Below are 24,830 nucleotides of genomic sequence, written 5' to 3'. Positions count from 1 at the left end.
ATTGCCATAAGTCTTCTACAACTATCTGTCAGAATCTGAGAAAGATTCTGTGTATCAGATATGAACATTTTATCTAAAACGTTGAGCAAATTGATCTCAGAAGTTTTCTGTGATTACATCAGTTGTGCTGAATTTCTTACTCTATCCTTCAGCTTTTTTAAGAATTCAGATGGCTGTTTACTTGTTATACTATAAACTCCAGTATATACAGAACAATATATCTTAGTGCATTTAATTATTTCCCAGAAATAGGTTAACATTTGCATATGTATGCACATATAAATATGCATAATATGTGTGGATATGTACAATAGCTAATAAATATTTTAAAGCACAATATTGTATTATATAAAATGTTCTAACACTAATTTTACAATAATCTTGTACAGAAGAGCCTAGGCAAGCAGGAAAGAAACAAATCCTTGCTCTACTTGTAATAATCAATATCTCAATATTAGCATCACTAGATCACTAGATATACTTCTGTTTCTCAAATAGAGACTCATTCTCCAATCAAAGAAATGTACTTGCTTGTTAGTCAAAAAAGGATATGTATTAACTTAAGAGCCATAATCACAAATTCATATGCAATTGGAAATTACATGAAATGAGGCCAGATATCTTAAAAGGCCCTGGAGTAGATTTCTCCTTAGAGGAAATCCATTTCAGTAGTTATGTGATTTGGATTCATAAGCAATGAGTAAGAGACCCTGAGTTTAGGAGGAGCCTGCTGCTCAGCTCTCACAGCTCCATACCTTGTTGGACCGCAGAGACACTCTTCCTCCGCAGCGCGCGCAGAATTTCGTTTGGCAATAGGAACAGTTATGGCCACAGCCATCAGCAAATTTGGTTTTGTGGCAGATGCCACAGGTTGGGGCATCACCCTTCTGCTCCTGGTGCTGCTGTGATTCTTCACCCATCTTCTTCACTTGCTCCTTATACATCTCAAACTGCTGATGTAATTTTCTGCAGAAGAGAAGAGATCATTAGTTGTTGTTTACTTTTACCCACAAATACTTCAAAGTCACTAAATCATAATAATTTTTACAAATCAGAGATAAATACTGTAGTAAATATATTTAATTTATGATGCTCAAGAAATATTACATTCAAGAATTATTTCTTTTTCATTATAACTAAACTCTACGAGGAAGCTCAACGTTGATAACATTGAGCTCACAGTCCAGATGTTATAAAGATATATAACTTTGCTTTAGGATGGGTCCAGATGTTTGCTATAAATACAACAGCTGGAAACACAGGATAAGTGATCTAAGAGCCCATGGTGCTAAACAATAAACCGGCAAAGTTTATTAAAGTTTATTGCAGTATGACCACCAGTCATATGCAAATATCTTTTCTTGATCTAGCTTATCTTCATTTATCTAACAATACTGCATAGAAAAATGCTTTTTCAATAACTTTTTAATCACTGGGTTTAAGCCCATAATAAGTTACCTCACCTTAACAAGTTATTATAAATCATTTAAGCCATTCATATCATTGGATAAGAACTGTTATCTCATGTAAAATGTAAAGTAAAAGACAGCCTTGGATGTAAAATCCAGAAAAAATTGCTTAGGATACACACATACATTTACCATCTATTTCCAGAACTAGAAAAGAATGCAGTCAGTGGCCATGAGTGTCCAAAATTGCAATGTTAATTTGTCATGTTAATCCATCCATATTTCTGAGTCCACAATCATCAAATCTCAATACCTGATAATGGGAAGTGTCTCATGCTGACTAAACCTACAGACACATCTTATGCTCTGTAATGGTAGTTTTCCTCAAAAGCTCTATTTCTAAAGGTAAATTATGTCATAGGAAATTTAATTTTCATTATAAATAGCCATAATATTTTAGCTTTTGCAGATTCTGAAAAAGATGGGAAGGGTGACATTGCGTATCACGAGAGTTTCAAACCCATTGAGAAAAAAAAGGAACTTTGACTTCTCTCTTTTTTTATCATTGTGATTTAAAGGGGTCTGAAGAGTGATGTTTAAATTCTTAGCATGGAATTCAACTTGCCTAATTTTGCAATCAAGACTTTAAAGTTTAGTAAATTAGAAGTTACTAATCTAATTTAGGCAGATTTTTTAGTTCCTTGAATAAGTTCAGGCAAAACCCAAAAAAGTAAACACTTTTTATGAAACATAAAAAATATAAAATAAGACCAAAAAAAATTGCAAAAGGCATTTTTCCTTAGAATTATTCTTCTTGAAAATCTTGAGATTAAGTTAATAAAAGAGCACACATGAATCATAAGATAGAACAAAAAATAACCTCCTAGAACACAACTAAATCCAGGAGACCAACTTCCTTAAGCATAAATGACATTTATATAGATCACATATAAATTATTGATGCAAAACTATTTCATCAGAATTTTCAGAGGTACCTACCAAAACAAATATTACACAAGTCAGTTAAAAACTTAATTTAAGCAGTTATTTACCATGCATATTCACACATATGGCAAGAATTGCTGGGATTCACTTTGTTTTTCAGGCAAACTCCCCCAAGAATGTACTTTACATTAGACCACAGAGGGATTGTAGGAACAGGCAGGCAGCTCCCTCTCTCCAGCAGGAAGGACAGGAGGCTGGAGTCATGCCTCTCCTCTGTACTAACCTGCTGCCTGAGTTCCAAGCTGCCACCAACCCTTTCCCAGGAAGAGGGAAAGAGGGTTACTTCATTTGCTGATGTGTCATTTTTCTGTGTACCTGCTCTTGTCACTTCAATCCTGAGTCCAGCAGTGTGGACTCCCAGCAGCAGTGGGTCCCTTTTCCTTCGCCTTCAGCCCTTTCCCACCTGCACCAGCAGGGAAAGGGGCTCGTCTGGGACCTCTGCAGGAGGGATGGCAGAGTTGGCATTGCCCTAAAAGCCATTTGGGCAGTCAGGAGTAAGGGGCTTCCTCTGCCTTCTCCCTGCTTCCAAAGAGCTCACTGTTGAGTGCTCTTTGTTGAATGGGGCAAGACACAAGTTACTCATAAGCAAGAGCTGAATGAAGTTGAAAAAACTAAGTCTGGAAATGTGGCACATTTCAGTTTTTACACTGACAACACTATATAATTGGTAGTTGGTAGTCTGGCCTGTTTCCATCAATAACACATGTAATCGCTGAGACCTTGCCTGCCTTTTAATTTTGCTTAACACTGCATTCTTCATTTAAAGCATATTATCTATGCTGAACTCCAAGTTTATTTTTAGGCTGCATTCAGTTTTGTGGCTTCCTTATAATCTACAGCCTTTGTTTGTATGATTACTTGCTTACCAGTCTCACTGGTGCATAAAAAGCACAAGGCTTTTGCCAAATCTTAAGCCTCATGTACTGAAATAATTTCACTTGTATTTCCTCTTGGGCACAAGAATCTATGTAAAGGTCATAACTTTTCCTTTAAAGTATAAACTTTCCAAGGTTATACAGAGTAGTTTTCCAAAACCCTTGTTTCTAGTAGGAGACACTTCATCTGCCAAAATTGTTCCTTATTACATCTTTTTCTGGTTTGAGAAAAATATTACATGTATTGATAGCTGTCAGAAAAAATTAAACAGAGAAGAAAAGGATCTATGAAATATTCAGTTAGACACAAAACATGTTCTATTTACTGAGCAGAATCACCTGATATGTACTCAAAACAAAATACAGAGTATTCATTTTCAGAATTTCATTTTTAAAATTTTGATCTGTTCTGTAAATAATTATTTTTTTATCATCTAGCCTACACAGGTTTAAGCCAAAATTTAAGCTAAAAACACACAGCAATAATTAGGTGTTTAGAATAGCACAGTATCCGGAACACATTTAGTAAAAACTTTATAATGTATACATTTCAGAAAACATAATGCAAAATAAAATTCCATTTTGTTCAAGCTGTCTGCAGTCATTGCTGCCTGAGGGCTTGGAAGTTCACTTACTAGGGAAATGAAAGTAACCAGTACCAAGGCAAATTTCAGAGACTGAAGCCAAACTCAAGTATCCCAGGACTGGTTTCCAGTCCTGATATCCAGTGAGTTACTCTGTTAATGCAAGAGGTCGAGAGCCATCCATGATAGTTTAGGTTGGAATAGACTTCTAAGATCATTGAGTCCAACTGTTCACCCAGCACTGCCAAGGTCACTGTTGATCTATGTCCCCAAATGCCACATCCACACATCTTTTAAATACCTCCAGGGATGGTGACTCAAACACTTCCCTGAACAGCCTCTTCTGATGCTTGAAAACCCTTTCCATGCAGAATTTTTTTCTCGATATTCAATCTACACCTCCCCTGGTGCAACTAGAGCCATTTCCTCTCATCCAACCAGTGGTTACCTGAGAGAAGAGCCTGACCCACGCATGGCTGCACCCTCCTTTCAGGCAGAGAGCAATAAGGTCATCCCTAAGCTTCTTTTTCTCCAGGCTAAACAACCCCTGCACCCTCAGCTGCTCCCCATGGGACTCCAGACCCTTCACCAAATTCATTGCCCTTCTCTGGACACACTTCACCACCTCAATGTGGTGAAGTGAAAAAATGGGTTCTGCCCAAGAGTTGTATTTCGGGTCAAACTTCTGTTCCACAATGAAAAGCTTATTTTTAGACATGATAGGGACTTTTTTTGTTTGTAAATCCAGATAGTTATATTAAATCATAATTAACAGCTCATTTATGCAGAAAACTCAGAAATATCCATGACTCTTATATAAGTGTATTTTAGCAACAGCCTCGATAGCACCTGTCATCTATCTGTACTGATGGAAAGTCTCACTCCTTTACTACATTTGTTTCAAAAATACAACTATGTACTTGAACAACTGCTATAAATTTTTGAGGAAAATGAGAAGTTGGCATAAGTTTACACAGACACCTAATGATACTAAAAATTTAGTCTGGGAAACTGGTAATTAAGTTCTGTTCTTGTGAGAATTACTTCCCTGAACCACACTTGTATCAGCTGGAAATTACAGATATGAAGTTCATGAGGCTTATATGACTAGACAACCTGGTTTTTTTAAAACAAGATATCCAAGATAACTTCATAAGAAGACCTCTCACTGTGAGAAGCAACTAAGCAAGAATTTGGATTGCTGTAGCCAGCATCAAGATATAGTTTGTATTGGAATACTTCTTTTGTTCTGGAATTAATTTAATTCTGCTTTTCCTGATTGCCCACACCTTTCCAGAAATGAAAAATTCAATATCAGTCAAAAATTCAATATCAGTGAGTCTCTGCTGATCCATGCCAAAGGCAAGTAAGAAATTCAAGTTTATTATTGACATTTTATTACTGTACAGAAATTTTAATTTTCTCCTCCCTTCCAAAAATATCCCTAAAACTTTAAGCATTTTACCAAAACTAAAAAAAAATTACTGACAAGAAGTTCTGAAACTATACCAACCTCCCAAAAGCGCTCATATAAATGTTTCTGAAACTTCTAAATATGCTAAAAATCTATCACTAGAAGGGCAACTATTAAGAAAGAATCCAGGATGTTTAGGCCAGATATGAGTGTAGAAGCCACTTCTCATTTCCTCATTTCTCTCTCAAAGTTTTATTACAGATGTAACACTTGCCTCATTTCACATTCTCAGGCACAGAGCACGGATGTGGCTTTAATCCAGCTTCAGAAAGTGTTTGTTCACTTTCAGTTCTGCCAAGTCCATTCACTTAACAATTTTTCTGCTGGTGGCAATGACTGGTAGCATATGACATTCTTCCTGTACTGTACTCTTCGAGTTCCTGCTTTTACAATTGTGCCAGCTAACCTGTCACTGCCTACACCCACTTCTTAATGGATATTACTCATATATATAGAGCCCTGTGTGTTGGTAGAGGTTTGTAAACAGCAGGCTGAACAGCAGTTCTGCTGATAAGAACCCCTGGAATGGGTTGGAAACGGGCACTGGGTGGAAACCAGGCAAGGAGCCAGTGGTGTGTGTGCTCGCATTACAAACTGGACAAATTACATATGGGTCCATATTAGCAAGAGTATGAGCAGCAGATTAAGGGAAGTTATTTATTCCCTTTGACTGGCACTGGAAAGGCTGCACCTGGACTATTGTGCCCAGGTTGGTGTCTGCCTGCTATTGATGGATGTGGAAAAATTGGACACATTTGACAAGTCCAGTTTGTCAACAAAAAAAGAAAATGATCATGTCTTTTCTCAATCCAGTGAAAAGGAATAGACTAAGAAGTGATTTAACACCTGTCTGAAACTAGCTATCTAATCTAAACATTACCTGAAAAGAAAAATTCCAGAGCCAAATTCTTCCTAGTAGTCAAAAATGCAAGTCGAGCAACCAAAGGCACTAACATGGCATTTTGTGAGGAGGTTCAGGCTGGGCATTAGAAGAAGCACGTACATTTGGAAGGCAATACAGCACTGAAAAAAGTTGTCCCAAGACACTGTGGGCTCACTATGCTTGGAGCTTTTCAAAACTTGCCCAGATAGAGCTCCGGTTGCCTTAACTGAGTCTTGGCAATAACCATGCTCTGAGCAGGAGGTCAGTTCAGAGACTCTCTTCAGAGAACATTCCTGTTGTTACACTATTGGCAAGAGCTTTATGGAATCAGACAAGAGATATGAAGTATAAACCCAAGCAGTATCATAAGGAAAAATATTCAACAAGAACTATTTGGCTTAGCAGTGTTGAAAAGAAAAAAAGTAACCACTTTTACTAACAGAAAAACCCCAGATCTTTATGTTTTTCATAAACTACTGTGAGAATAGCTCTCTCAAAGTCTGACCAATGAACCCACATTTGCTTTCAACTCTATGAAGTGCAAAGGGCAGAAAAACCTGGTTTTGTTTTATGCTTTGATATAGATATGAGTAGGTAGTAAAACAGAAATGAAAACTAAAAAAACCAACAATGTTCAGCAATGCAAAATAGGACATTTGTTAATTGAAAAATGATCATTTTGCCAGTATTAACTGAAATGAGAAAGGGCACCACACAAAACTCCTCCTCAGAAGACTGTGATTCTGCTCTAATCCTACCAGATAAAGAAAAAATATTAAGCAACAAAAGACTCAAATCTAACTTCAAACAAAAACTTACATCTAATTCTACTTGAAAATAATGAGTTATCATACCCAGGCAGACAACACAACTAGAGTATTGAAGCCATTCACAATTCAGAGTTTTCAGCCTTCATATCAGTGAAAATGAAATATTGACAGAAAGTAGATGTCAGCAGAGATCTCTGCAAATATTCCATTCAATTCACAGCACTCTAACTTTCTTGCTGGGAAGATCTCAACTGTCTCATTGGAATTGACATAAGATTTCTAACTATCTGACTTCCTCAAATAAAAATTAACTATTTTCTACTGTCAGAAGGTTTAACTTCAGGAGCACCTATCTAAATGAAATATCTAAGCTTGGACCTTAGATTAAAAAAAATACATTTCAAATTGAAAGGGCTTAAAAAATACAATTGTCAAGTAAAAATGCTGCTTTTTAATCTATGCACTGGAATTCACAATATGTAGGAGAAATCTGAGATATTGAAAAGAGCTAGACACAAGCACTTACTTTGCTTTCTGATGAAAGTACCAGTTTTAGCTAAACTTTCACAAACTTTTTCTTTTAAAACAGAAAGACACCATAAAATCCAATTCATTTGAATTTCTACCTGCCCTGAGTCCAATAAATCTATTCAAAAACAGTAACTCTCAAACTTATCTCAGAAGTGTGCATAGTTTCTCCTGTGAGTTGTACTTGGCATAAATATTCTGATTTTTATCTATTTAAGCAAAGAATATAGAAGAAAATGAACTCTGGTATTTTTTTTCAGGCAGGAAATGCATTTTCCCTACTTTAAAAGTTAACCGACAGATTTTTTTCCTAGCATTTCCAGTATTTTGATTAGAAAAAGAAGGTTAAAAGCCATATAATGACAATATTTGCTGCTATTCAGCAGTGTCTGAGATATTTCATTTTGACATTTTTTCTTAATAGAGTAAATCCTCCTGAAACTGTCAGTGGAAACAAATCTGAAATTTTTAGCTTTTTCACCTATTATGTTTTGAGTTGGTTTACGAGTGGCGCTACCTAGGAAAAGACCCATGATTTTCATGTCTCCTAACCTCTAACTTATTAAGGAATTATTCTTTAATTATATTGTGAGATTCATTAACATGAAAGAGACACATAGGAACACTGATGTAATGTTAAGTGCAGAACATCTTTAAAGAGCCCACAGATTTGACCAATCAGGGAATAAGGCAGCCCTAAGCATGGTAAAAGATTTACTTACTTACAAAAAAAATAACTTTGTTCACACCCAGAAAAATAATACCTGCCTCTCAATCAGTGAAGTACTTATTTATCAATATCATATTCTCACTGAATCCACAAAAAAAAACCCTTTAAGAAACCAAAAAATAAAACAACCTCAAAAAAAAAACCACCCTCAATATGGCCAAAGTCTGGAACCCAGGTAAAAAGGGCACAGAGTTAAAATAAGTTCACACATATGGAAATTGATGTCTTTGGATAGTTTCCCTGAAAAAATACTGCAAAATTCATACAAATTTAGTCTAATGCATAAATATATTCTAAATCTAAGTGAATTATACTGACTGTGCCAGAAATGCTGAAGAGAAGAAAAAGAGCTAAGAGAATGGAAAGAAAGGAATGTGGCTGCTAAATGATCTTGCCCTTGGTTCATACCAGTGCTGCTGCTCACTTATAATTCAAGTGGGAAAAGCCAACTATATCAGAGCTAATGAGCATCCAAAACTACCAGATCTCTTTCAGTGTCTCTTTTCCATGCAAGGGAGCAGATGTAAAGATATAAAGATGTAAAGAACATAAAGATGTTCTGTTATAACCTAACATCATTTGCTTCACGCTGGAGAATGAACCCAAATATTCTCTGCTGGTGGGAACCTCATAACAGGCTGTTCTTAGAAGTAAAATATGTGGCCAATATGATGTCTTCAAGTTGGCCTGGCTCCATTCTCTCTTTTCCCCCACTTACTAGGGCTTTCTGCAAAGGCTTACAGGTCACACTGCATCACATTTTGTTCACAGTTTATTTGACCTCCCTCACAAAATAGAAAATATTCTCCCATTGCATTCTTCCTGGCGTCAGAATGAATTACTTACTTTGGTATGACCCTAAATAAGTTTTTAGCTGCAGATGAAGTCACGTCACTGACTCTAGTTCAACTTAAAACAGTCAGAAAGTCATTAAAAAAAAAAGACAAGCAAGAATGTGGAAAAAAAAGCCCCTGCATTTTAATAAATGAGGATATGACTGTAAATGAATCAACAGAAAACACACCAGCTAGACAAAAAGCCTACCTGGAACAGACAGGATTACTTTACCTATTTTTTTTTCTCTTTATAATGCTCAGTATTGCATAAAACTGCAGTCTTTGTTTATTAACTTTGTTTACTAGCAGAAGTGAAACTGCTCTCCATTAACAGGGGAGCAAGGAACAATAGCTAAGTACAATAGTCCTGTGAACACAAGTGAACATGAAGAAGATGAACATATGGACTAAAAAGGACTGACATAATTAATGCTATCATATTTCTGTGTGGGTTTAATGATATTGGGATAAGCCAGACAAGATGCATAAAAAGGAAAAAGGAAGCAGGTAGCTCCTGGCTGTACCTCTTACTCCCAGTTTTCCTCAGAACAACAGATACTTGCTCCTACCTTTTCCTCAGCAGTTCAAAGATTAAATTGCAAGATTGTTTCTTGTGTCTTTCTAATTGTTTCTTGTTTATTAAAATTCATCTTTTACTGAATTGTTTATTCTACTTTTACAATCTATAATAGACATGAAGCTAGAAAGTTGCAACTAAGTTTTAAACAGACATAATATAGTAAAACATCCAATTTATCAAGATCTTTTCCAACACTTCTTTGGTGATAATAAGAAATATGAGCATTTAAAATTAAAGACAATACCACATTGCTCCAAAAGTTTAATGGCCAAATCATTCAGACAAAGCTCCCTAATTTCTCCATAGCTGATGGTTATGAGAGTAACCACCTATAAACAGGTACAGTTCCTTCATAAGTCCATATGGAAACTACTTAACACCTTTGAATATTTTCACACCACTCTGTTTTATTTCAATGTAACTCAGAATGTTCTAATTATTCTTTTCTGGATCTTATTTAAAATCATACATTACAACTGAAGTTTCCACAACTTTCACACAAATATTATGGTGATTACACTCTGATATTTTTCCTCATTCTCCATAGCTGGTCATGCTGCTCCATAGCTGCTCATAGTTTAAAAAAAATATTAGAAGATTGTTTCTTAAACCATTGTTAGTCTGTCTCTTCCTACCATGTTTTTTTCATTTGACTCTAAAATAAACATTCTTAGCTGCATTTTTAATTCTTTCTCCATAAAAAAAACTCTTCTTTTTTCCGCTAATGGATTTTTTCATCTAATTCTTTACCCTCTCCAGCTGTATTGGAAGTATCAGTGTGACTCTGGTTTTAATGTCTAAGAATCGAGTGGGTAAGTTAAATCCATACTGTTACACACAACAGTGGCAGTTTTCCTTCTGCTCTTTACCCTTGCAACAAGGCCAACACTTCCCAGGTAATTTTAGGTCTCATTTAAAGTAAGATAACCATGCCAGTTGTAATTGAAAAAGTGCCTGACTCTCCAAGGAAACTCTCCAAGTTCATTCCACAACTGCATTCATGCAGTTAAAAATATTTTATCTCCAGTTCCATGGCCTCATCCCTGTGTTTGTAATCCACACTATCCCAAAGGAGCTGCTTTGATAAAGTGCTGAAGCTGTAAGAACTGAACCTCAGCTGACAATGAAGATCAGAAACAAGCAGTTGAACTTACAGCAAAAGTAGGCTGCCAGGAACTGTAAAAATCACAGATAATTATGGTCAATTTTTTAACTAACCCATTACAAAAAAAAGTAAACAGTCAATCTGCATGCTTTACATACCCAGATACCTTCAACTTCACATAAATTAGTTTTGCCAATTCTGATACAAAAAAAAAAACAATTGTCTCAAATACAGTTGTGTTTCAAGTTTGGAAAAATAGTCCTAGTGACAGAAGGAACCTTTTAGAACTCATTTAACGGCAACAATGCAACATGAGCTCAAGCTTTACTGAATATTAAAAAGGACTCCATCAGAGACACTTTACAATAATAGGTGATACTCTTTGAATCTTCAGTTCTACTGATGCCATAGTATTATCATGTACCACTGCTCCTAAGCACTCTGGACAACTGAAAGTAGAGTTTTCAGAAACTGTGCATAGGAATAGTGAACCTTTCTTTCTGCATTCAGTCTCATATTGATGACAACCAGCATCTGTCCTTAATTTCTATAAGAAAAGGCACAACGGACAGGGAAGATCTTATCTTTATATTGCTGTAAATGAAGCACATCAGGCATAGCATTATTCACATCCAGAATCATGACATTCTCAACTACCACCACTTGCAGTTGTCTACCTACAAGAAAATCCCAACCAGAAACCAAAATGTCTCTAGACCTGCAAGTCAATCAACCGCAAAAGATCCCCAGGTAAAGAAAAATGAGAAAGGGTCAGAGCTCCTAGCTGAATAGAAAGGAAATAACATGTGGTGACTTTTTTTTAAAAAAAGAAAAAAAAAACCAGAAAAGTGTTTTATTTTCTACAATTATGATTATTTTGCAGCTATTGCAGCACCCTTAATATGTTATGAGCTTTATGCAAAACTCAAGACACACAGCTGAGATAGGATGTATACAAACTTTCATATCCTATAAAAATTCTCACCTGAAATCTAAACTCCTAGAAATACACTTGGCTCCCATAAAAGTTTCCTTTTACAGTCTATTTTTATCCTATCATTCTACTTTTTGTATCTATGCTGATGAAAACATGCTGTTTTTCATAGTCAGAAGTTTCTTCCTGATTCACTTGAATGCTGTTTTGAAGCAGAAATATTACCCTAATATAAAAGCATTAGAAACCCAGTTGTCCCTTCATTATCTCTACATTTTTGCAGATACTGCTTATTTTAGGAATTCTATTAATTATCAGTCTTAAGGAACCTGAGGCACATTTATAAATATTTTAATTACTAGAAGTTATTTTTATACAGCCTTATTATTTAAAGTATACAAATTACTGTTCTATCTAAATTATTCACTCAGAAGAAGTTTCACAGTTTCTTTTATTTTACTGGTTTCCACAAATGACAATTTTATTAACTTTATTCTAAATTTCCTTCTAAAGGGATACAGTATTTACCAAATGTGACAGAAAAAGAGGCTAATTCACATGTTGGCAATTAAGCACATTGCAACATTATTACATTTATAAAGGGCATCTCCAGCAGAGATAGTATTTCTCATAGTAACTCGGGTTACTTTTTTTGGATCATCTGTTAACTTACAATAGGAAGCCATTCACTTCACAACTGTAGTTTTAAAAATGTCCAAAATAAGCAAGGTACTGTGATAAATGTTTATATCCTTACTATTAATAGAAAACTTACTTTTTCATTGGACAATTACACACATAGCCAAAATAAACACACACTAAATAATAGGTCAGACTGTCTCGGCTCCGAAATGTAACACCTCCTGACATTGCAGTATCATGATTAGAATGAGTTCATTCCACATTGTTTACAACATTCATGAGCATTTTTAATTATTAAGTAGCCCCTATCTTTTTACTTCTGTGACAGGAGTGTTCCTATCTTGATGATTTTCCTTTTCTAACAAACAGGAAATAAATGTGACCAATGCTGGGAAAGCCAGTGTAAGCAAGTCTTGTTTGTGCTCAACACATAGCTGTCTCAACTTCACCCAAGCAAACTACACCAACATGTTTGATGCTGAATAATCACCACCAGAAGTGGAATTTGCAATTATTCCTGATGCATCTCAGTTTTGACTGTGTCAGTATTCTTACTGTAAAAGTAGCACCAATGAAGCCACATTGCCAGCAGCACTCGAGGGGGAGAGCCTCTTGAAAGTTTGCCAATTCTCAGAAGACTTATTTTCCATACTGGTCATATTTTTAAAGTAACAGGAAGTAAGGCCAAAACACAAACTACTTTCATCAAGCTAATATAATTTTTTTTTTTATGAGGAAGGAGCTCAGTGAGACTGATGTTCTCACTTGCAGGAGGATCTTTTTGTAAGTGTGTGAGCAAGGTGTGTAATTATTTGCCCCACACTAATTATTATCTAAATCCATGCCTCCATACCCCCCCTTTACTGCAAAAGTGCACTGAACTCGAACTTCGCTTCTCAGAAGTAAAGTATGTCAGTTTAGGTTGTAGAAGTATTTGGACATTTAAGATTAAAAGTATTTGATAAAAAGTATTTGGTAAAAGATAAGAAATTTTGGCATCAAAAACTGTATAAATAGTAGTAAATCTAATACTATTTCTGACAGATCATGTTTGAGTTTTCCAAATAAGAGTAGTTGTACAAAACCACCCAACTAATCAGTGTCAGAGAGAAGATCAGAATTTAATCCTATATTGAAATCCTTTAACCTCTTAATTAAAGCCTATTAATTAACCATTAAGAGCTCAGAGTTACTGGGTACACATGAGGGTTGTAAGAGAATGAAGCCAGGCCACCAGCTGGCCTGCTGCCCATAACCCCACAGAGTGAAGGAAGCAGCAGCAGCGGGCCCTGGGAGCTACCAGAGGGAGCAGGGACACCAACAATTCTGTGAATATCTGTTTTCCTACAAAGCTTGAGTACTGTTGCAACTATAAATAAATTTTACTCACATTTGTATAAGCACAACTGCACTTCAACAAGAAGAATAAGTCTTAGTTCTGCTCCTCATCAAGCACTTATTCTCCTGCATCGTAGTTCTTATTTTCATGCATTTTATTTTTTTGTATTTTTATTGCTCAGGGCACATAGATTACTATCTTGTTATGCCATCGTGTAAATTGCTGAGAAGCCTTTTTTTTTCCATTTTTTTTCCTTTTTTTAAAATAATATCTGCAGGCCTAATCCCTGAGTATGTTCAATGCAAAACAAACTTGGTAGACTCTGGCAGAAGGAAAGTCTTACTTTATTAGGTGGTTTTCCTTTTGCTCTTTCTCACAGAGGTACCCTCAACTGCCATGACTTTGTAAAAAATCTACTCTTCTAATTGTAGACATTGTGGAATAAAATTTAGGGGGAAACAAAGAATATTTATTATCCTCCCTACTGCAGAATGTGGTCAATTCCATCAGGTTCAAAATCAACTGCCATTCTTATTTTATATGTCTTTTGTATGCAGGACTGACCAGACACCACTATTCAAAGAAGAAACAATATCAATACTTATATATTTCCAATTCTTTCTGCTATTGTAACTAAGCTGCTACAACAGGATCTTTGTAACAGGCTGTTTCCAACCTTGGAAGCAAGAGCCTTCTTTAAATATGGACACCCAAAGAAGCAGCTCATTACATCTGCATCTTACTTTCCTCTTTCCCTGGTCTCTGAAGGTAGAGTCAAAAGAGAGGCAAAGGCATGGCTGTGATATCACAGCCAATACCTGAACAAATCACCAGAGGAAATAAAGTTGTGATCCTAGGATTATCACAACTCGTTGATGTTGCATGTCTAAGCAAAGAAAGAATATTCATTTAGCGTACATAGGTAATTAGTATTGTAACAGCTAGGAAATGGGAAATGTACACAATGGAGTCTCAAATCCAATAGTTAATCTTTTAAAGAACAGTTTCCAACAGAACTCACAGCATAATATTTTCTTAATAAAATTCAATATAGATACTGTAAAGAGAAGAAGGCAGCAACATCACTAGATATGATTAAATATTACTACAGTATACTTGCTAATTTAAATTCACATTTAATCCTGAAACAGACAACATGCTGCTGTTTCTGAAGTTACCTGTTAATCAGATTTTTGTCATACAAATATTGGTGGGTTTCACCCTGTTGGTGAACACTGCACTAGAAACAACAAAACATGTTTAGCTCTTTGGCACAAAACTGTGAGAAGGGGCGTCCACAATTGTTCCAAAACTGTTTTCTGACATGGTCTGTATACATGGATAAAGTACACCTGAGATTAGAGGCCTGACTCTCTTCCAGCTGACAAAATCAAAGTTCTCGCTGCTTAATAGCCTCACACTGAAACAAGAAAATCCATTTCCTACAACAAACCTATTCTTACTAATCAGCAGTTGAAACAGAGAATATACACATGGATGCAAAACTTCCTTAAGGATGGGAAAAAGGTGACATGTGAAAGAGTAACTTGAGTTACTGACCAGCTTTCGAATTTTGGAGCAATTAAATCATGACAGTGACAAATCCAAATTCCAAATAATCCTCTGTAAAAACTGGATTTCTGTTTCTGTGACAGTGCCTTTTTTTGCTCTGTGAGAATCTTCACCGTCTGTTAATGTTATTCATAGATGAGACTTTGTACCCAGTAGCATTCCTCCTCACCCCAGGCTTCTGATCAACTCACTCTGGTACCATCTGTCTGTGTTTGTTCTGAGTCCAAGATACTCCAGGAGCCACATCACTATGAATTTACTTTCTCTCTATACAGAACATAATCAGAAAAACATCTTTTGGAAGAGATAAGTAAATTCCCTACTTTTTAAAAATATATAATAATTTTTCTATCATCACAGAAAGCACCCATGAATGCTTTCTGAGCACAAGTAAAAGCAAATGGGAATGATGATGTTGAAAAAGTAAAAAGTACACTCATCTGTAAATAGAAGGGCTGATGGAGGGTTTCATGATACAAATATTCTGTGGACTGGCCTCCTTTTGGAGCATATCTGAATGTTCTGACTATCTGTTCAACTGTCCTTAAATCTCTAAAACCACAACTAGAGTGAAGACTACCATCACATAACAAAAATCTTCTCCTGGTGATAAAATACAATCGTCTCATCTAGTATGTCTTCCGTAAGTAAACATGGCAGAGCTCCACATCCTGTAGTCAGCCTTTCTGAATCAGTCTAATCCTTTCCTGCCTTAAATGAGGGGGAATAAATAGACACTTTTTTCCTCTAGCCTTACTGCCCCACAACAACTCTTCAATTAAAGAATGAACATTTAATTATATTTTTATAATTATTGAGAAAATACTACAACTATTCCTTATCAAAGGAATAAAACAAGACAACAGTGATAATGACACTTTACTCATCCTCACTCTGAAAATTGTACCACAACCACTGCAAATACATCAAAATAAAAGTACACAACTGAGAGACTAAACCCTCCCAAAAACAAACACAGCAGTAACTGACAGGTATCAATTTAAGAGAAGTGTTGAAACAAGTTGGGAGTTTAAAAGCATGTAACCAACATTACTGAACTTTCATTTTAAAATCTCTGCAGCTGGGAAGCCTAATTGTATTTTCAGCAAGCCTAATTGTGTTTCCTGACTCCAGGGGACAGGAATTCCCCAGATACTGTTGACTGACAGGTCTGGTTCTGCTTTCAACCTGCAAGTAAGCAAAAATACCCACTGCTAGTGAAACTAAGTATGAAAAGCATCTCTGTTTCCACTGGTATCATTAGCAGCTGGAAGTGCCCATATTAGCATTCAGCACTGCCCACAGCTGGGTCATTTGTAGAAGTCATTCCAGAGATACAAACTAGTCTCAGCACCAGCATTCAGTAGTAAACCTTAATATATATGGCTTAGACCACACAGAAAGCCTTTGTGAAGTACCAAACCTTTTCCATATGAAGAAACTCCACAGAGTTAAAAGGCATCCACCAGATCCATGTCTAGAGTTACTGGCATTAACTGTTTCAGAACTTGCTTCCTGGTTCTGAAATTTGGTATTGGTTCATGAACCTAATTGCTGTTTTTCCAAGAATTCAATTCAACATCTTGAGGGTATTTATGCAGTTATGGTGATATAATTGATTCAGCCATAGTCACTGAATCTCTCCTCTTTCCTGAATATTTATTCAACATTTTTCATTATGCTTTTATCGTGATATCTCTACCTGTGGTGCAAAATGGAAATATTTAGAATATTAAATATCAAACTACTGTCCATTAAAACTACCCATTGAAAGTCTTTTTTATTGCACCAATCACTACTGATTTAAGAAGCCTGATGTATTTAAAACAAATAGTTAAAAGCCATCAGTAGAGCCACTTAGATTGTTTCAGGAAATGGTTTTTTTTTTACTACTAAATAAACTTCTATGCATCTCTGACTTCAAATCCATCATCAGAATTGTCTTCAATTCATCTTATTGGATGAATTGTCTTCCCAATTCATCCAATAACTAAAAATCTTCTAGTTATTTCCAGAAATTTTTCAATCACTCAGCAGTATGAACAGGAGAAGAAATGAAAGTATCTTCTGTTCATGTTTTCTTACTAACAGTTTAAATGGAAAAAAAAACCAAACCAAAACTGGGATTACTCTGGAAAAAGATACTGCTCTCCAAAAACTATACAAGTTAACACCTTTACATTATTCATACCCTTACTCATGTGTGACACCTCAATAACCTCAATATCCTGGGAGGTTATTCCTCTTTGGTAAAAGCCATGCTGAGTTTTTCCAGGTAAAATGTTGAAAGGATGACACAGAAAGAAGGAGATAAGGTGAAATATATTGGGGAGAGGTACCAAAGGACTCTTTTGATCTACAGCCTCATGCAAAAAGTCTAGAGAATCATCCCTGGAGCAAGTAGCTCCTGGCCTATAATACCAGGTGAGCCTAATTACAAGTATTGAACACTAAAAAACTCAAGTCAGCTGTTTTCATTAAAAAACAGAAGCTGTAATGCCAAAACAAGCCCAAATCAGCCACAATTATTCTTCCTAAGTGATGAAAACTGACACTCATAACTCTGCTGTCTTGTGTGAGTGCATCCTGAACATACTCTTTACATTTACAGTACTATGAGGGTGGCTGCATGACTCACAGAAGCATGGCTTCAGGGAAGAGAGAGATCAGTTCCATTAAAGTCTAACTAGTTCCAACATCCTTTGATTTTATGATTCTGACTGCTAAGCTTATTATTTTCTCTTGGAAAATTCAACCAAAAAGAAGAATATGAGCCTATAAGCATCTATTTTGACATATTTTCAAACAAGATAATGCAGAAAACACTATAATGTGTTGATCTATTCTCCAAATCCAATAATATTAAATTAAGTTTAAAATGTTTAGAATACAGAAAATACTGACAAAATAACAAATAACTTTAACAGAGTGGAGCAGCACAGAGAGCCAAAATAAAATACATTGGAAACTTGCCAAAAAGAGGTAAGAAAATCTTTAAACTAGAAAAACAGTAGTCTTGAGTTTGAAGAAGACTGTCTATGAAAACAATTTTTGTGTTATTAAAAGGAATTGTCTCAACTAACTGGCACCCAGAAACCATATACATGAAGCACAACCTGGCTGTACATTCTGGTTTTCTCTGTTAGGTTTCAGACTAGGAGTCTCTCTGTGCACAAAGGCTATAGAATTGCTGAAATCCCAAGCTTCCCTTCAGTTTCAAGCACATTAACTGCTGTTCTATAGCAAAAAGTTTTTGTGCTTGGCTTATATTTCTAATGGGAATATTCAAAATGAAAAATTACCAGAGGGCAAATAACAATATAAAGCATGCCATGCAAAATTATTCAGATAATATAAACCCCATGGAAGTTCAGATTTTGGTATTTGCTATGTTCACAATGAGAATCATGAACCTGATGACAATTCATCAGCATAATATCACACATGTGTTTTTTTTTCTATCCAATTATGGGAGGACAATTGTTCCCTGCTCAAAGAGAAAGGCAAAGGTATTTAAAAAGCTGATGACATTTTCTACCAACCTAACAAAATATAAGAAATAGAAGATATTCTCTTTTTCTTTCCTTTTACTTAGCCTCTGCCAAGTCATCTCCATTAATGTGACTAAGATTATTTTATCAAAATAGAAACTATAAGAAAGCTAAGAATATGTCGCTTATTGCAATATTTCCTGGGTTAAAAGAAAAAAGAAATAATTATTAAAAAGATACTTCCACAAACTTGAATTTCCCTCAAATTGGCATAAATAAAAATTTATGTGCCATGAATTGTTGAAAATTTATAGATAATCCATAAAAAAAAAAACCTCTGTACATCATAGCAGCTGTTTGTGCACTGAATAGTCACTTCTCATTAAAAGCAAAAAGATTTCATTTAGCAAGTCAAAACCATCTTATGCCACTTCTTGGAATAATCTTACTTGGAACTAGTAATGCTCCATGTAAATAGGGTTCACATCACTTCCACTCACAGAATACAATATGCCCAGCCATTTTAAGGAGAATGACATTAAATTATCATGAATAATGTAGAGCCAGTAGAGTGCAGCAGCTGGGGTCTGATTTTCTCTAGAAGTTTTGACCTTCCTAGTCTCAAGACTTGATAAATCATATAAACTGATGCATGATTTTTGGCATCAATTCTTCACAGAATGAAATGCACAATTCTTTGGAAAACAAAAATCAAAGCATTCATTAGGGTTACAATTAATGCCAAAATGAGTGTATAGAGCATCTATGACTTGCAAGAACACCTTTTGCCTCTGTCCTAAATGTTGCATCTGAAACTGAGTTCACTGATTCAGCTGTAGGTTTAACATGGTTTCCTCTTATGATAAGAATATCACTTCTGTCTTGTTTAAGTTAAGCTTAAGCCAGCATTTTCTAAATCTATTTGCTTATCTCATTCAGACAACCTGTCATCCCTCTAGGGGTACTGTCTATTTATTTTTGAAAGCAGTTCAAATCAGGATGTTGTCAGCATATTAGTAGTGCCACAGCCTGTGACATTCACAAACCCTGAGAAATTACAAAAATTAGAGTGAAAATACTTCCCAAAAAGCTTTTAGGAGCAGTTCTATGTTAATATATTGCCAGAAATCATCACCTTACACCTTTATGGGTATAGATATGGAAACACTCCCTTCTTCAACCATTTAATATGTTTTACTACTTCTGTTACATAACACAAAACATCTAGAGATTTTAGTACACAAAATAGGTCAGATACAGCTCCAATTCAGCCCTACCTTGTAAATAAGTGGATCTTTTTCCTTATTATTCTTTTATCCAGTTTATTATTTGAGTAAAGTATATAAACACAGATTATGTCACTTTTGGGGACTTCTTTCACCTTTTCCTTGCCCATAATGCCAGCTGCTGGCCAGATAATACTTCTGGTTGTATTCTTCTTTCTATATACAAGTCTGTTTTTGTAACCCCAGATCCTGAAGGAGTTCTTCATTATACCATACTACTTGGTTTTTGTTTTAAGTTTAGTTCTATCTTTCACAGACAATAGGTTTCTTACATTTTCCCTGGTCTTTTTAAAATTCCTTATTAATAAACTTTATTAATTTTTTAATGCAGCATCTATTCCTTTTTAATTAAGCATATTCTGTGGTTCTACTGAATTACAAATCCATGTATGTTTTAGGATTTAAATAGATCAGTTGGGTTACAATAAGAAATATATTTCTTATGATTACTATATTTACCTGTTCCAAATATTTTTTATTTATATAATGTTTTATACACGTTTATCAGCATGTCTGCTGATAAAACTTAGTTCTAATATATTCATAGAATCATTAAGATTGGAAAAGACCTCCAATATTGAGTCCAACCTCTGACTGAACACCACCATGCCAAATAAACCATTGCACCAAGTGCCACATCCAGTCATTCCTTGAACACTTCCAGGGATGGTGAGTCCATCTCTTCCCTAGGCAGCTTCTTCCAATGCTTAACAAGCTATTTCTTCACTGAAAGGGTATCTTCACCTCATAAACATTGTGAACAATCCAACCAACAAACAAGTTTTTCTCATATTAAATATTCTGAGAAAAAGGTCCAGGGCAACCATACAGTCAGGAAACTATCATGTCATGCTGCAAATGGTAAATTTAATAGTCTCAGTAAGAGATGTAACAAGCCATCAAAATGACATCAGAATGACCAAAGCAACCAAAGCAACAGAAGTAGTTTTGGTACCTCATATTTACTACTTTAAGGAGACAAAACCAGTTTCATAGTTAAGAGGTATTTTGTGGATTTCTGTTTTCATTTACAATAGCTACAATCTCCCTGTATTCTTCTTTTTTATATTCTGCAAATTATAATTTTAGCTCATGTACCCTGTTTTCTTTCTATCTTACTGCCCAAGAAAACACAGCAGAATATTTCACTTCTCGTGACTCCAATGTCACAAGTACTGGCTGCAGAGACCTATTTTTCTCTTTCCTGAAATTATTTTTTCAAGTAGAATGCGTTGTTTTTAACAGGTTCTATAAAAAAGCAGCCTGAACAGGAACTGCACTGACTGCAAATAAACCCACTGAGTATATATATAGTGTAAATTGCATTAAATAATTGTTGATGTGGGCTTGCTATCATATGTCCATTAGATAATTTGAAGACATTCAAAACTACCTTGTGGTTGGCAGCCATATTCTTTATGCAGTAATTTTAGAATTCAAAATTAATGATCCATTGATTTCTGTTAAGTATGTGAGAAAAGTCAATCTAGTTTAACTAGAATTCATTAGAAATTCTTACAAACAGGAAATTTTACTGTTTTGCTGGTGTAGTCTACCACAATAGAAAAATTAATTTAATTTCCAGAAAAGTATGCACAAAAAGGTTTTACTAGGTATCATCTTAGAGTAATTTTCAATCTTCATTTCCTTAAGTGATAACATGACTTCCAGAAAAAACATAAATATCTATTTATTTACCAGCCGGTTTTAGCAGAAAAAAATCCGTTGTCCTAAGCAATGTACATTTTTCAATCTCTCCTAGAATTAGTCTAGTGAAAGTTCAAAACGGCAATAAAATAATAATGTATTTCTTTTGAAATTATTTAGCTACAAAAAGCATTATGTTCAATGACTTTTGATGCTGACTATATTTTGTCATCTGTTCATTACTAATCTGCTCATAACTACCAAAAAAAGAAGAGAGGCTCAATTTCTGCTGTCAAATTCAATGATGGACCTCTTACGGTTCTTAGCAATTAACCAAACTTCCAGTCTGAAAATAAACAAAAATGTTTATGGCAAAAGGGATAAAACCCACAATCTTTTCGATATTTGGATATCTTTAAGCAGCAAACATTAGAAACTTTCCTAAGTCACTACTTAAAAACACAGAGCTCTCATATTTTGAATGCTGTGACACTGATCACTGTTAACTAAAAAAGATCTAATCAGGCTTTTAAAAGGAGAGACGAGAACAACGATGCCAGAAGCAGTTCCTATCATAGAAGGAAAAACTCTGACTCTGCAGCTTAAAGGGATAACTGTATGAAACATAACAGACTGCATGGAACATAGTAGAAATGTGGAAAGGTTGTCATATTATAGATAAATTATATAACACAACACTAGCACTTCCCATTGAAAATATCAGGAAGTAGGTTTAAAACAAAAGGGTGACAATTTCTCCATACAGATAATTAAGTTGAAGAATTCATTTTCACCAAGTTCTGAAACCAAGAACACGAGTAGGTGTAAAACAGGACTGCAAATAACTGTGGCAAACAGATTCCTTATTACAAGGGAATAAACCCAGCAGTATGCATGCAGCCACTGCCTCAGGAGTCACTAAAACACCTGTATCACAACCATTCTATGCATACCCTTCTCCTTATGTGCGTTCTCAGGTACTCATTGCTGAATACTGCCAATATACAATATTACAATAGTGGAATCTTCAGTGCCTTCTAGCACTGAAATTCCTTTATTGTGATTGGAGATTAACACCATTACATATCATTCCAAGATTCATTCAGAAGAAAGATGTAAACCCCAAGTCAAACCCTTAGGCACAAGACCACATCCTAAATGAGGAACAACCTGAATACACCTTTTACAACATATATACCCTATAAATCTGAAGAAATAAAAATTGGTAGACTGATTGTTAAGCATCAAAACAGTTGCTTCAGAGGGCAACTAAGAATTTCTGCTCTTTAAGGATTAAAATAGGGAAATATCTCAAACACTGCTGATAAAACTCATGATGAAGTACACACGTGCTGGAGATGGAAGTATTCTTCATCAAGACAAGATATGCAAGACCACACTCAGTATCAGAATGATCACAGAAATTGGGAGAGGTGCCTAACATCTGTGGAAAGGAAAATGTCACTTCCATCTTGAAGAAGCATAAGGATCTACAGAGCCACAGACTGGTCAGACTCATCTCAATTCCTGGGAAAGTGATGGTACAACTAATCCTGGGAACTATTTCTAGGAACATGAACTACAAAGCAGTTATCAGAAGTCAGTAGACATTAACCAAGGGAAGTCATACTCGAACAAGATAATGACCCTCTACAATGAAATGACTGCAATGAGGGGAGAGCAGTGAATATTGTCCATCTTGTCTCTAATAAAGCTCTCCCCATTGTCTCCCATAACATCCTCATAGAGAAGCTGATGAAGTACAGACTGGATGAACAGACTTTGAAGTAGACTGGGACCTGGCTGAATGGCTGGGCCCAGAGCAAGGAGATCAGTGGCACAAAGTCCAGTTGGAGGCCAGTCCCTAGAGGTTTACCCCAGGGGTCATTATTGAGTCCAGTCCTGTTCAGTAACTTACTGATGTAGATGATGGGGCAGTGGGTACCTTCAGCCAGTTTGTGGATGACACCAAACTGGGAGGAGTGGCTGATATGCCAGAAGGGCATGGTGCCATCCAGAGGGACCTTAACAGGCTGGAGAGACAGGCTGCCCAGGATCTCACAATGTTCAACAAAGCAAAATGCAAAGCCCTGCACCTGGGGAGGAAGCACACGCACCAGTGCACTGGGAACTGCCCAGCTGGAGAGCAGCTCTGCAGAAAAGGACCTGGAAGTCCTGGTGCACACCAGGCTGAATGTGGGCCAGCCTGCCTTGGGGGAAGGGAAGCCAATGGGCTGTATTACGCAAAAGCAATACCATGAGGCAGAAGGAGGTGATCCTACATTCATTCAGCACTGGCAAAGCCACACCTGGAGTTCTGTGTCCAGTTCCAGCCTCCCCAGTTAAAGAGCAACGTGGACTGGAGACAGTCCAGACTGGACTTTTTCTGGACTGGAGACAGTCCAGAAAAAGGCCAAAAAGGGACTGAAGTATCTCTCACATGAGGACAGACAGAGTTTGAACTTTTTAGCCTGGAGAAGAAAAAGTTCAGGGAGGAGATCTTATCAATAAATACAAATACCTGAAGGAAGGGTGCAAAGAGAATTGATCCAGGCTGGTTTCAGCAGTGTCCAGTGACAGGATCAGAGGCAATAGGCACAAACTGAAGCACAGGAAGTTCCCTTTGAGCAGAGAGAAACACTTTTCATTCTAGGGGTGACCAAGGACTAGCACATGTATCTCTTACCCAGAGATTTTCTAGAATCTGCATCCCTAGATATAATCAAAATCCAGCTACACATAGTTTTAAACAGTGCCCCTAGGTGATCCAGCATGAAAAGAAAGGTTGGGCAAGATGACTTCCAGAAGTCTCTTCCAACCTCAACCATTCTGAGATTTTGTGGTACAGAACTCATGTACAAGAGCATCAGACTAATCCTACGTCTGCCCATAGGCACACATGGTCAATAGTTCTACAAAAATACCTTTTCCAGAGCAAAAGTGAAACCTGTAACATGATACCTTGTTTTCAGATGCTACTAACTCCTATTCTGCGATTACTCACCACATTTTGTCCTGCCTAGATTTGCTGTAAATAAGCTTTTTCATCAGCAAAGGTGGACAATCAGTGTATCTCAAAATTAGAGTCAGATACTGACAGTGATTTCAAATGGAAAATACCCCAATATGTATGAATAGCA

The 24,830-nt window shown here is 36.0% G+C and overlaps 1 protein-coding gene across 6 annotated transcripts in view; it reads right to left on the bottom strand.

Annotated features, from left to right (window-relative positions):
- Nucleotides 1-24,830, bottom strand: part of RIMS2 (regulating synaptic membrane exocytosis 2) — a 445,769-nt gene that overhangs the window by 356,861 nt on the left and 64,078 nt on the right. For all 6 annotated transcript variants that reach the window (XM_030967156.1, XM_030967184.1, XM_030967175.1 and 3 more), the window contains one exon: nucleotides 756-966. In XM_030967156.1, the coding sequence (XP_030823016.1) occupies nucleotides 756-966 (211 nt within the window). The remainder of the gene's footprint in view (nucleotides 1-755; nucleotides 967-24,830) is intronic.

Source organism: Camarhynchus parvulus, chromosome 2 (assembly GCF_901933205.1).
Source record: "Camarhynchus parvulus chromosome 2, STF_HiC, whole genome shotgun sequence".
In the NCBI taxonomy this organism is placed as follows: domain Eukaryota; kingdom Metazoa; phylum Chordata; class Aves; order Passeriformes; family Thraupidae; genus Camarhynchus; species Camarhynchus parvulus.
Note: the sequence above shows the minus strand (reverse complement) of the source record. Positions and strands in the feature narration are given on the sequence as shown.